Source organism: Falco naumanni, chromosome 6 (genome assembly GCF_017639655.2).
Source record: "Falco naumanni isolate bFalNau1 chromosome 6, bFalNau1.pat, whole genome shotgun sequence".
NCBI lineage: Eukaryota > Metazoa > Chordata > Aves > Falconiformes > Falconidae > Falco > Falco naumanni.
In genome coordinates this window covers 41,537,251-41,552,041 of record NC_054059.1, presented here as the reverse complement: position 1 = coordinate 41,552,041, position 14,791 = coordinate 41,537,251, and the positions used below count along the sequence as shown (strand labels likewise).

Here is a 14,791-nt window from a genome sequence, read left to right as displayed (position 1 = left end):
ATTTCAATCATATTATGAAGTTCTTTTGTGCAGTCTTTGCTCATAAAGACTTGTCAGAACCTTTAGAAATGACTTTTAAAAATTATTATAAATTATAGTATGACATAGACATAGAGGCTGGATAATTGTAATGATTTATTCCCTGCTCCCCACTTTCCAGATTGAGATAGTTTCTCTTGAGTCTTAAAATGGTACTGGGGTTTCAATCAGTGGAAATTCAATCATTTGGTGTTGTATATCAAGGGCAATATAAATTAAATCATTAGGCTGACACAGGAATAAAAGAGGTTTAACTATGGATTTAATTCTTTAGATACATTGAGATTCAGATACTAAGACAAAATGTAACACACCTGGATGCACAAAACTCTTGAAAAATACACTCTGTGAACACAGTGACTCCTTGCCAAGTTATTTAATTTGCAAGTTATGTGTTAATATCATAGAATCATAGAATGGTTTGAATTGGAAGGGACCTTAAAAGATCATCTATTCTAATTCCCCCTGCCACAGCACATATGCCTTGTGCTCTTTTAATTAATTAAACATTTTGTGCACAGTTTTCTTTATTTTCCTTTTTCCCCTCACACCTAAAAGCATTGGCTTAGTAGTAGCCTCGCAGGGAACTTTGGACAAAAGTTTAACAGCTGATGTAAAGCCAAAATTTCTAATCTCTGAAAGGTAATTCAATTACTTGTTTCTTTTAACTGCATGTAATGGTCTCAGAGGAAAGAAAATCTACTTTCTGGAGTCAGATTGTTTTTACTGCTCCTATAAATCAAATAACCATCTGTGTGTTTCAAAATTAGATTGTGGAGGCTATTAGTCCATAATGTAGACTAAGCACTTTATTTATATGTATTATACACATACAACCCCCCCAAAATTAGTTCCATAATGTAATTAGGCAGCTTAAAGTACAAAACTCTTAGTACTTACTGGAGTAGTAAAAATACTTACAAAAGTGTTACCTAAAATATAGATTAAAAAGGGTGCTCTCTATGGAGCACCCTTACCCTATTTTTCCTGAGTTACTGGGCTCCTCTGCTGGCTAGTGGTAGGATAAGAAGTTCAGATCATCAGCTCCTTCTTGTTCCCACAGGAGCACCTCAAAGGAGACCAGAAAGAGAACCACCTTCTAGAGCAGGGGTCCTCAAACTATGGCCCGCGGGCTGGATACGGCCCCCCAGGGTCCTCAAACCCGCCCCCGGTATTTACAGACACCCCCCTGCCCCAGCCAGGGGTTGGGGGGAAACCAAGCAGCCGCAGATGACCTCCTGCCACTTCATCTGCGTGCCAGCCCCCTGTTTAAAAAGTTAGAGGACCCCTGTTCTAGAGCATGGAATTTACTGACTTTAGAAAGTCATGGAAAATTAGGTAAGGCAGTCTCAATATAATATTTAGATAAGACTGGACCAATGCTGCATAATTAATGGATGAAATTAAACTGGAGTAGAGAGAGGAAAAGAAAGAAAAGACTGCAGTTTGCAGAATGATCTGAAAGAAAGCACAAGGTGAGGAGGATGAAAATAGAAAATGTAGAATGCTGAGAACAGAGGACACTGCAGCAGGTTTTATTGGAAACCAAGCTGAATATATGAGAGGCAATATGACACAATGAAGAAAGTGGACTAAGCACCGTCTATAGCTTGGCAGTATTATTTACAAACTATTGGAACTTTGTGATCTTCCAGCAAGTATTTGTGGGATCAGTCTGAATAGACTGAATGCTGAAGATGATAAACATCCAGTTCCTTCCTTCCAACTCTTGTGGAGCTCAAATCTACATTCCCTTCTCCTCTACAAGTAACAACCATCAAGGCTGTAACTGATACAAGGAAATCTTTTCAGTCGATGCTGTTGCGAATTGTGCAACTAATTCTCACTGAAGTAGATTCTGGCTTCTGGGGATTCCACTTCTCAGGTCACAAAAGTGAATACATGCATATTGCATGAAAGCAGATCAAAGTCATCCAAAGGATGGAAGAAGTCCCATTTTCTACAACGACCTGAGATCCTGAATACTGGGGTTCAAATATTATCTCTGAATTTAGTAAAAGCTGGGTTGAAGCGAATTCCACTGTTTTAAGAAGCACTCGAGTTTTTCATTGATAGTTGTTACAGACAAGTAAACAAATTGAAATTTGGGTTCTATGTAAAATGACATATTTTTTGGTTATGACAGGAAAATAATATCCTTTAAATTCGTTTTGATCACAAGTACTTTCTCCTTTCTTTCTCCCCATTTTTTATTTCAGCTGTTGAACAAAAAATAAATTACTTTTACTTGTCTAGTGCACAGGCAACAAGTTAGAAAAGGAGTAAGAAAATAGAGATGCCCTGCCCATGACAAGAAACCAAAGAGAATAAAGTTCTGATAATCCAGGAGATATAAAGCTGAGGAAACTACATGGATCCCAATTACCTCTGAAGTCAGAGAAGGTGGTGGTTAGGAGACATTCAAAGCAGATATAACATAGGAAGAAAAGAGAGGTACATTGCTGGTCATATGAAATTGCAGGACTGTAAAGTCTGTTGTGTAGTTACAGCTATAAAAACAAGGTGGTATAAAGAGGATCAGGAATTAAATGCAGCAGCTCAGTTTTAGAAAGAGTTATGGGATGGTGATGACAAATCCAAAAGGTGAGCCAAATGAGATGTACAGAAATCGAGTATCAGACAGAAAAATTAAAGAGACAGATGTGTGTAAGTACTACTCACATTGAGTAGTAGCTGAAGCCAGGGGACTGGGTGGGAAAGCACAGAGCTGTAAGGAAGATACAGATTTGAGAACAGTAACAAACTAGCTTTGGTTTAGTAATACGAACTGGATAAAATATTCAGTGAAAATTTATTCTTTTTTTTTTTTTTTAACTGTATGTGAATTATCAAGGTAACATACCTTTTGTCCAAGTATAGTTATCAAAAAATCTAGACCCGCAAATCCCTCAGAAGCATTTTGTTGATCATATTTGACATTTTCCTGCACTAAACCCAGCTGACTAATTAGAATTGTCACATGACATTACTTTTGCCTGAATGGGTAAATATACATCAATTAAAGACTGACTTTACATTAATATTCTGTAGCATATACATAAAACAAAATTCTTCTAGCAAGTATTGCAAGCAAAAAAAAAAATAAAATAGACTCACTCCCTGTCACACACATGTATTGTACACAAACTCCTTTAAAACCTCAATCAATGTTTAATGATTTTTGTCCACACTGTGTTCTTTTAATACTGGATTTCCGTATCTCCTGAAGTTACAGCTCATGGCAAAACCTAGCACCAGACCACACCACCTTTGAAGAGCATGGGGATCTGCAGATTTTCAGAAGAGGGTATTCCTTTGCATAAGCTTTCCCCAACTGTAAAGGAAATGTGGAAAAAGAACCACAACCCCCGCTTCAGGTTTGTTCAGATTCCAGGGATATAAACGCCCACAACATTTCTAAAGAAAAAGTGAGCAGTGATATGAGTTGCAGTAGCAGTTGATAGAAGAGATCTGTTAAAATTGATCATTCCCCTGTCAAAATATCAAGAAACTGGCCAATACATTCTGCAAAGTTGTCAGAGCAGATGATATAGCAGAGAAGTGCAGCTATACATTACTTAGCAGCTTCTTTTCCTGCCACTAGCATGTCATCTGCTTCATCTGGGCTGTAACCTGTTGGGGGCACTCAGGTATAGCGGCAGATTGCTTGCTCTTGTGTTACTTCTTTTCCCTTCCAGCCTTCAGATGTAGCTGCTATTTTATTCACGAATCGCAATATTCCCTTTAAACAATTAAACAGGATTTTTTAAATTCATTTTGGGGAGAAGAGGGAAGTTTCTCAGAGTCATTAGGAAGACTCCATAACAGTTCACTGCAAGTCATCTTGCTGTGTTGGTATATTGTAGTGTTTAGGTCTGAATTACAGTGCTCTCTCTGCTGTCTCTGCCACTGGCTTGAATTACTTGCCTTGCACCGTATTTGGACAGAGCCCATATTTACTACATTTTTGTAAGCAGCTTGTACTATGACCACTTGTATCACCCTTTGCATTTACTTGCAGAGACAGCCAGCCTGACAGGGCAAATGGCTACAGCAGGAGACTTTCTTATATTGTGCTATTTTTCCATATCTCCCCACTTAATATATCTTCCATCCCAATCCTGAGTGTATTGTTGGTACCCATGAAGTGAAGCAATTAGCCAGCAGGTTGGACTGTGTCCATTATGCCAGGGGAAAACGATGGATTATGAATAATGTGATCAAATTGCAAGAAAAAGCTCGAAAGAGCTAAGGACTGTTAGAAAGCTCCAGGTTTTACCCTTCCTGGGGCTGCATGTCCTGGACACTCTTTTTGCCTTGTACAGACCTTTGTGCACTGGGAGAGTCTGTGAGGAAGAGGTCCAAAACAAACCAGTCAAAGCTGCAAAGGTCAGACTCTCTGGCACCTTCTCAAAGGGTCAAGTATCAAGTGGGGTAGCAATCAGTTGATAAATGCAGTTGATAAATGTATTTGTGTTGTATATTAAGCCAGTTGCTCTGGAAGCTGCGGTAATTCAGGTATCAACAACGCATATTGGGAAAGCTTGTACTCTTCTATTTCATCACACAGACTATTATTACCTCTTTCTGTAAAGTCTAAAAAAAAAATCCCTCTTTAAAAACTATCTTGTTGCTACCAACTAAACATTAAAAGATAGACTTTCCAACTAGAATGAATTTCCCATAATGTACATTCCTGAGGGAACAGAATGTGGGAGTTTTACATGTCCAGGAAACTACTGAGAAGTTTGACTATTTGGACAACTGTTTTATTATTACAGAACTCCCTTTAGGAAATATTAATGAGCAATGCTTCATGCTTCAAGTTGAACACAAAGCCGTTTTTTCTCAGCATTAGTTTTCCTTCAGTGTTTACATTTAAACAAAAACCCTTTTTATTTCGATAGACAGGTAGACAGGCAGACACATGCTTTTGAGTGCAAGCCACTCAAAAAATTTCCCCCCTTAATGACATCAACAAAAATGATATATGGTCAGAATTTACAGGAAATAAATAACTGAATATAAGGTAGAGACCAGGGCTTTGTGTTAGGAACAGTTGCTTGATTTTAATTTGACTGAAATTCGGTTGATAAAGGTGAAGAGAGTTGATGAAGCAGACTTGTCTAAGGCATTTGTCTTGCTGTCGCCTGGCACTATGATTAAGTATTTACAGTGATACAAAATCTAATACAAATTAGATCTGTAATAAAAATTCAAATACACATAAATAAATAAATAAAACTATATAAAAGCTAAATAAAAACATCTAATACAAATAAATCTACAAAATAAAAAATGCCATATATTAAGAGAATGAAAACTTAGCTATCTGGCATGTCTAAAATGTAACTGTGAATGGGTGATCGCTATTATGCAGGTGTGTTTCCAAAAAGATCCTAAAAGTATTGATTCTTGGCCTTAACACCACCTAAAACTTTTACCAATGACTTTGAAGAAAACCAAGAAAATAAAACATCCATGATAAAGCTTGTAACCATTTGGAAGGAGGAAGTAATGAACATCTAACAGGGATGGTTAAATTCATGCTACAGGAGTATCTTTAACTGTTGGTAAACTGGGTTTAAGCAGACAATTTTCAGCACAGTCACATGTAAGATTATTTTTCTAGGAACAAACTATTACCCACAATTGCAGAATGGGATTTCTGTCTGGGAAGAAATGTGATGGATTGTGAGCTGAATCTGAGCTGTGTCCATCCATGTCCAAAAGCACTAAGGCACCTCATAGATGAATAAATTGAAAGCTCTACAAGGGAAATTATATTCCCCATGGGGCAGCCACTGGTTTAACTGGAATCCACAAGATTCAGTGGGAATGTCCACTTCAAATTGAAAGGTTCTTTTCTGTCTGAAACATACAGCAGACAGTCTGACTCTCTTTTGCTGTATAAGCAATTTTTTACTCTTGTTTCAGGGTTATGGTGTTTTTTCTGAGTTGCATTCAGAGGTCGAAGACATTTTTTGTTATGATGATCATCTACTGCCTTGTGACAGGACAAAGGGAATTAGAAATATAAAGGATCTGGACACTGTGAAAGGGGAGACAGGCAATATAGGGGTCATACTGGTGCACTACTGCCTGTGCCAGACTACTATCTATCTGGTGGAGTGGTGGAAAGAAGAAAAGGCCAGGAATTTTGTGTCTCTTACTACTGAGAGGTATAATAAGATCTAATGTCTGCAAGTGATTTGTAAACAAAGAATGGATGCTTTTCTAGGCAATATAGTCCGGTTTAAACAAGAATTAATCCAAGGCAGTCATGTAATGTGTATTTCTAAAGGAGATTATAAAGAAGAGATTATCACAATAGTCCATTCTGCTTGTATAATCTGGCTTTAAATATATAAGCATTTTAAAAATAAATCAAGATTGGACATGAAGTAGTAATGGGCCCCTATTATACTTTGCCTGTTGCTTGGAGTGGAAGAAAATATATGTTTGTTGATAATACGGAAATTGTAAGCAGTCTGAATAAAACAGTGTTATAATTAATTATGATTTTTTTTCTTTCTAGTATGCCTGACAGCAGAAAAAGACACACTTCCAATCTTTTTTAAAAGCAAATATATCACTAAATAAATATAAGAAATAATTAAATAGCCATGTGAATAAGGACTTTCTCCAAAATTAATTTATTTTATAATTTAGATTTATTTTAAATTTTTTACCTTGGTTTTGCACCAAATTCTCCCTGTCAAAGTGTGTGCTAACTTCAGCCAAGAGCTACTGTGATTCACCAGTAGACTCATGATAACAATGCTTTTGGAGGGATAAACTATAATTGCAATATTCTTTATACATGCATGGTCTTATGGAATAATTCAAGCCTCATGGCAGTGTTCACTACTTGAAAAGACATCATTCAAGGCTGTAATGAAAACTGCTGTGTACAAATAATTTGTTAGTGTAGTCAGTTTCAGGGAAAGGCAAATGTTTATAGGTCAGACCCATTCTGCAAAACAACTTTCCATCTGCACAGTTTTGTGCTCCTAATGCATGATGACAAAAAATTCTCATTTGTTTAGGTGTATTCAATACAAAAAGGAGTAATGTCATTTTGAAAGTCAGAAAAAATACAAAAGATATTCCAAGTGGCAAAAATACTGCATTCATTTGATTAGCGAGGCTTTCCTCATCAAAATCCTCTACTCTCAAGACTTTTCTTGTCATTGGATGGAAATTAATTATCTTTTCTTTTGTAGCTCCTCATGGTTTACATCATCCCAGTTCTGAAGTTTGTGTGATCATATAATTTAATATGCTCTTAGTGCAAAGGTGTAAGGGTAGGTGAGTGGAACAAAGAAAGATTACATAAACAATCTTAAAACTGACATTTCCTAATGTCTGAATTCTTCATTTGTGGTCTTAACTCTTTTAGCCTTTGTTTTTATGTCTACCACATCCTTTTCTAAAAAGCAAAAAGAAAAAACCAGAAAATCCATGAATTAAATTATATTGGTCTATCAGTGGTCATTGGCAAGGCTGAGGTCTGCAACTCCATCCTAAGAGCTCTGCCAGTGGAGCTGTCAGCATCTGTCTGGTTCAGCCCTTTCCCAGATACAGTCTCTTGGTTTAGCCGTTCCTTACTTTTCCTTCACATCTCTCCTTTTGTCCCACTCCTCCTGCCCTGCTTAGCTTTACCTCCTTGTGCAGCTCCTTAAGTAGAGATCTTCCTTTACCAGACTTGTTAGCAAGTTTCCATATTTGATCATGCCCTGACAGTTCTTGGTCCCAGTTCCTTGACAGACACTTATCCCTACCTTTCTGGTTTCTACTGCTACTCTGGTTCACCAGCCAGCCCCATCTCTCCAGTGTCCCCAGGCTTCATCTCACTCTGCCCTCCATTTGTCATCTGGCTCTAACCAGTCTCTTGGCCCCGTCAATCCTGGTCATAATTTCATTTCCACTTCCTAAATCCTCAATCTCACCACATTTCTACTTCAAGTATCTCCTTTGGCCTAGTCTGTTTTCTGTCCTTTTTTCCATTCCTGTCAGACAAACCCTTCCATAGTCCCCTTTGTGCTGCCTTCTTGCTGAGGAAAAGCTGTGTCCTTGAGGAATTTGGCTTTTGACTTTCTATAACAGCTGAAGGTGGGTGCTGGTGGAGGAAAACTGGGAGTCTAGAAAATGTACCAGCAGCCCTATCTGTAATAAGAAAAGGGAGAGTGACAGGGAAAGAAGTAACAGGGTGTTCTTGACCATATAATCTGATCCAAAACCCAAGAAACCAGACTTTGAATTAACATTCAGGAACTGCTCCTACCTTTGTCACAGCCCTCATATAACCTTGAGCAAGTCCCTTGGTACCAGGTTCCTTAAAAGATGCAGATAATCTCATGTACAACACACTAATGCTGAGCTTCCAGGGCCCCGGTCTCTAGTATGTGCAACTCCATGTCAGGCAGTTAGGTTTTATAACCAGTACGTTAGGAGAGATACTTGAGAGACAAAGACAACATGAATTTCAGTAGCAGTAAGTGTTTGAAAATTCAACTTGCCTCTCAGAATTTAAGACCATTTCTCAATATCTCTGTACGTTAATTTCATTATTGACAAAATAATAACTATGACCATCTTGTGAGGGTTGCAAAGCATATTTCACTTACCTTTCTAAATTCCTTCTACAGAAATAGTTTTCTGAGTGCAAAGCACAGCTATGATTATGAATGAGAAACACACTTTAAAAAGAGAAAAAAGGCCACAAAAAGAGATTTATAATATCATGAGTAGCTGTACGTATCAATCCTTTAGTTAGATTGTTTGTCTGTCTGTTGTTTTAGAAAGCCTGTTTACTGCTGTAGTTGAAAGCCGACAAGTTGTGGCAGACAGCAGATGTACCAATTAATAACCTGTCAAGGCTGATAGATAGAATGAAAAAAACATATCTCACATATAACTCCTGTGAGTTTTTCCCCCCACATTTCAGGTCATTGGGGTTCATGAGATACACTCTGCCTCCCTGGAGAGAGATGAAACTGTCTCATTAGCGTCTATCTTTCATGACATTAAGACGCTGCCTTTGAGATACCAACTCACCTGTTCTTCTCCCAGAATCCTAAAGTGATGAAGCTCTTTAATCAAGGAGTCCGGGCAGCCAGCTGTTGGAAAGAAACAAAACCAGGCATTTTAGAGGTTCCTGTCAGTGCAGTTTCAGCATAATATTCATAGATGCAGAGAGGATAGAATATACAGATTACCTTAGATAAAGAAGATTAGAAAGATTAGCCATGGTTCTGCAGGCACCAGAATGCTGAAACCCGTCTATCAAATAACCCTTCCACATTTCCAAGCATGCTACCAAGAACACTTAGAAAGGTTATATTCTGAATATTTTATCCCTTTCCCCAAAGGACTACAAACAAAAGCAAGATGAAAAGGGCAGCACTGTCTGCCAGATACCACCAGCCCCTTAGTGTAAGCCAAAAAGCCTGTTAAAAGAGGATCTCACATCAAAACCTTGGAGCTGCCCAAGGCTGAATTCTCATTCACACACCAGCTTTGGACTCATTTCTAAGCATAATACAGGCTTTCCCTGATTCCCTGAAGGATTTCATAGGCCCCACAGATCACTTTAATTTTGGCTGTCACAAATACAATCCATTTCACAAATATGTAGTTGTCACCCACAGATGTAATACACAAACCAACTATGCAGGCAGGGGAGCGATTTGCCAGAACTTTGCAATGAGATTAACATTCAGTCACTACAGACTTTCACATCTGTACCAGCCAGTAAGAAAAAATATGTCTTGCTCGGTGCCATGCACTTTACTGACCTGTTCAGACTGTGATTAAATCCAAGGCTGCTACTCACTTTTTGTACACTACTAGACTCATTTCTGGCAAGCGATAAAAGTGCAGACTGTGAAAGCAATCTGGGCTTTATTCTTCTTACCATAAATTGAAGCATCTGCTCGTGAACAGAGAAAATTCCTTAAAAGGAATTAAGAGCATAGTTCTCCCCAGAACATGGGAGGAACTACGATTTTTATCAACCTGCTTTTCTGCTGATGCAACTACAAATAGTTACCTCTCATTCTTGATGACTGCCATTAAAAGGATGCAAATGAATTTAGAGACAGTTGTCAGGAAATCTCCATCAGTACTGTGGTTTCACTCAAAGCCAATGAGGCACTCACAACTTGTTGGCATAGCCATTTTAGGGATACAGAAGGAAAAGCTTTTATACTTGCAAGCAACATAACTAAAAAAGGCAAAACCCCTACTATATACAAATATACTAGTACAAGTCTTCTATTGATATAACTTTTTCTAATTAGGGAACTAATTTAAATGATATTCAAATGAGCTTCTTGCTGGTAAATGCTTTATCATTTCCATTCCAAGGAGGTGGAGAATGCACCATCAACACAACTTCATCAGCAAATCCTTTTAAAAGTAGCCAAGGTTTAAGGTCACCCAGGATAAAGCATATGTTAAGAATTATCTATTAATGGCTTGTCTCTTATTAAATATTATTATTTCTTCCCATTTAATAAAACCTATGATACTCTTATAGGCTTCCTTTTCACCTGTCTCTTCCTTCCTCTCACACACAAGGATATTCACATATTGGATTGTGTGAGTTTTAGCTCTAAGTGATTCTTTCTTAATGGATTTTTACTCTTCTCAACTTCTAGGACCACAACCCCTAAATCACCTTTAATTTTCTCTCCTCATTTACCCCATGCTTACGACTCTCACTGTTTGTTCTGTTTCTTGTTCTCAATGCACTTAAAGTTGTCCTTACTATTTCCACTACACAAACACTTCTATGCAGAACTTTTCTGTCCATTTTCACTGGGATTTACATCTCCATCTTCCAGCTCATCCAAGCCCTGAACATATCAGCTCTAACTGTTCCACTAACTTCTCAACCTGAGTCCTATGTGTAGTCCAGAGCTATTGACTTCTCTGTGTTTCAGATCAGAACTCACTGCATAAAACACAGTTCTCTCTTACTCTCCAGTCCTTATGCGATTATTAACTTTTCCCCCACATGTAATTTCCCCTGAATATATCTGCATTGATTGTACACTGCTACAGGAATTTCTACGTGCAGAGGATAATTACGATTTCATGTAATACTGCATGTTAATCTTTGACAGATGTTAGCTTTGTAACACAACTAAACTGCTTTCTGCTTGTCTCTGCTTTTTGCTGTCTTTACAGCTTCTTCTTCAACCAATCATTTCTTTCTTCCCTCTTATCCTTTCCAATTTATTATTCACTAGATCCTTTAAGATGGGAAAGTTTCTCTTTTTCTTGCCTAGCAAGAACTTTTTCTCTTTCCATTCTCCTTGAAATCATATTTCCTGAATGCCTATTTCTCCCAGAAATCCATCCCATTCTGCCCTCATGCATAATTTATATGATCTCTTTTATGTGAACTGCTTACATGCATTCTCCCTTTCTCCCATGTTAGAGACTATAAACATTTTGGAACCAAGGACCTTTGTTTGCAAAAAATGTGTACAAGTATGAAGATATATAGATGTATCTATAAATATGTATATGTTTAAGTGTTACTAGTTGTCGACTGCTGCAACCTTTCCCCAATACAGTATTTTGTATAGTCTATTTTTTAGAGACTTGCCCAATGCAGTTTTCAATTTTTCATAGTCCAGACTTTCACTGGATATTGAAAGCTAACTATACAAGTTACTGGCAAAGAAGATAAGAGAGCTTAAAAAGCATGTCACTGTTGGCATGATGCTTTCCAGCAACAATGAGTTCAGAAATGTCAAGTGTGTGCAGTATTGCATCATACCAACACACATTAGCAGTCTGCTATCTGTAAGAAGTCTTTTCAGATCTTCACATTGCAGAAGCAATAAATCAAAGAAACAATGGAAATTATTGCTGTCAAACAACAATTTGAGAAAAAAATAAAAATAAAGAAGAAATACGGAAAACAAAAAGAGATCATCCCTCTTTTTGGATATTTCTGGATGTGTTTCTGATATTTCCTATGTCTACTTTAATTTCTTTTGTTTAGTAAGCAGACCTTCGTAAAACATGCTCCAATGCTTGTTCTGGTGATCCTTTTTTACCATATATCTAGGAGCTGTGAAAAAGTCTTGGATAATGTTAAGTTCCTGCACAATGACTAGAGACAAAGGGTACAGACAAATAATCATTCCATAAATAAAAGGAAAATAGGTTAAAAATTACCTATTCTACTGAAAAGAATTAAGAAATATTTTTCATCTCACCCACAAACTGACCTATATATCCATCAACATATTTATGTACACGGAAACACACATGGTGACTTGAAAATTATTACAAGTTAAGCACAGCATGCAGTGGGTTCACTGGCAAACTGTGCACACCAAAGGTTAAAAGAAAAATGCATTTTCTAAGTCTATGATGTGCGACTTGCGCATGCCATGTGAAATAAATAATCTGCAATTTACAGATTTCTGCTGTTTTGTGTAGAATGCTTTGAGGATTAGTTTTTATGCCCTCTGTAGTACAGAAACCTTTATAATCAATGCTCTCAACAATTACTGAAACTTTTCATTTCCCTCTTCCCAATTATTACTTGAAAAAGTACAGGCAAACATGAAATTTCCATAGACATAAACCAAACCATAGAAATATTTAAAAAATCAATCAATAACAATTACACATAAGAACATTAAAAGGAAATTATGCAAAAGCAAGGACAATAGCCTTTAATCAGAAGCCAAAAGTCAGGATTGAGGACATCTGCAGACTGATAAGATGGCAGCTAAATTGTTTATTAGTTCCCCCTTTCAACACACATGCAAACCTATGTGTTTCGTATGTTCTTGGCTGCAATGACTGTACAGGTTTTTGCTAACTGTGAAGGCAAAGTGAGATTTAAGAAATATAAGATTGATGCAAATCTTTAGTGTTTGTATACTGCTTTTTCCTCTGACAGCTCCATTGACCTCAAAGCAATGAGACCCATGAAACCAATGTGATGTCTTAGGAATGAGCTTGAGTCTCAGTAGGAAACTAAGTTATAAAGGGATGATACGCCATTCAAAGCACCAGCAGCTTTATAAACTCAACACAAGCAATTTCTTCTCTTCTATTTAAGCATTTATTACTTACATTAAATTTAAGCATATTATCTGTTTATAGATGTTCCATCCTACCTGAGATTACTTGTTTGAATAATTCTGTTGTTGCTTGATTCTCATATTGCTTTATTGTTGAACTCTGAGTGCTGCACTTATGAAGGAAAGTAAATTCAAAGACACAGAAACTTGCAACTGTAAATTTACAATTTACATTGTGATATTCTCTTCATAAAGATATACAGATATTTTTAATCTGATCGTATATGTATCTCCAAGAGAAGAATAAAGAAACAAAACTTAGGAAGGACAGTTTAATGTCTCCTAACATCACAAATCTCCTCATTTCAAGTGGTCTGAACACACATTGTGAGCTACACTTGTAATTAAACTATGATTCTAATTACTACCAATTTAATTACCCAAGTCTTCACATTTTTTTTTTTTCTCAGACAGAATTGGCTTCTGGTTTTGTTTCTGCTTAAAATTATCACTTTGTATGACTTATGTTCTTTGATGAGAAGGCAAAGGAAAAATTAAATCAACCCTTTCATATTGCATAAACTGGCAAAATAAAAGCAGAAAATGGCTGCTGTTACAAATACAGCCAACTGAGAACCAACGCAAGTGTCAGGGCCCTGATGGCACCACCAGCCCCAACTGTCCCTGCCCAGCCTCCTGGGGGTCCCCCACAGCCCAGGGCCCCACATCAGCCCCCCAGGGCCGTCAGCCCCTGCCCCAGTGACTCCCCATGAGAGCCAGTCTCCTGCTCCCCACAGCCGGGCCCACCCACGGGCCCACGGCCCAGCCAAGCCTTGGCCTGTCCCCATCCCCAGGGAGGTGCCCATGGCCCAGGGCTGGGGCTGCCCCCCGGTGCCCAGGGCTGGGGCTGTTCCGTGGCCCCAGCTCCCTGCTCCTGGCTGGGGTGGGACAGGCCTGGCTGAGTTTCAGCCTCAGAGAATCACAGAAAATCACACAACATGCAGGTACAAGTGCATTTATCTCTGCTGTAGGATTTCGTGCTATGTCTTCCACCACAGATTTGTAGCATTATTCCCTGCTTTGCCTTTTAAATGCCATCTTTTCCCAAATGGTATGCTTGGATGAGATTCAATTTACTGAATTTAAGCATCAAAATATTGGGTATATGGGTCTAATATATTCATTGCACGCTTCCTGTTTAGTCAACAGGAGGAAAAACCCACCTTCACACAGGGTAATTCCCTCCATCCGAGGCAGGACCCCAAATGGTATCCACTTATATCCATCAACTGAGAAGTCTAAGGTGACTAGGTAAGATTTACAGAAGTAACTTCTAGACTTTTAAGGTTAGATGAGCTTATTTTCACCCAACACCTGCGATCCCAATCACTTCTGCACATGCTTAACTTTGAGCATGTAAATTTTCCCATCACATTTATCTCCACGCAAACTGTGCATTTACACGGTGAACACAGCATAACTTCCATTTCTCTCACTTAAAGTTGATGTCTGCATCAACACCTGTTAATTCTGAAGAGTACATACCCTTTTGTGAGCTCTGAACACAACCATGTAAGAATATCTATCCATGCCCTTCAAAGCATATCTTTAGACAGTGCTAATTGTTAAACCAAGCTTGCAACTGGAAAATATTGCAAATACATGAGAATAACCAATTCATGCTTAGAAAATTA

At 37.9% G+C, this 14,791-nt stretch overlaps 1 protein-coding gene across 1 annotated transcript in view; it reads right to left on the bottom strand.

Moving 5' to 3' along the window:
- PRKN (parkin RBR E3 ubiquitin protein ligase) overlaps positions 1-14,791 on the bottom strand; it is a 616,239-nt gene that overhangs the window by 121,680 nt on the left and 479,768 nt on the right. Inside the window, exon 8 of the mRNA XM_040598195.1 lies at positions 9,100-9,161. Within this exon, the coding sequence (XP_040454129.1) occupies positions 9,100-9,161 (62 nt within the window). The remainder of the gene's footprint in view (positions 1-9,099; positions 9,162-14,791) is intronic.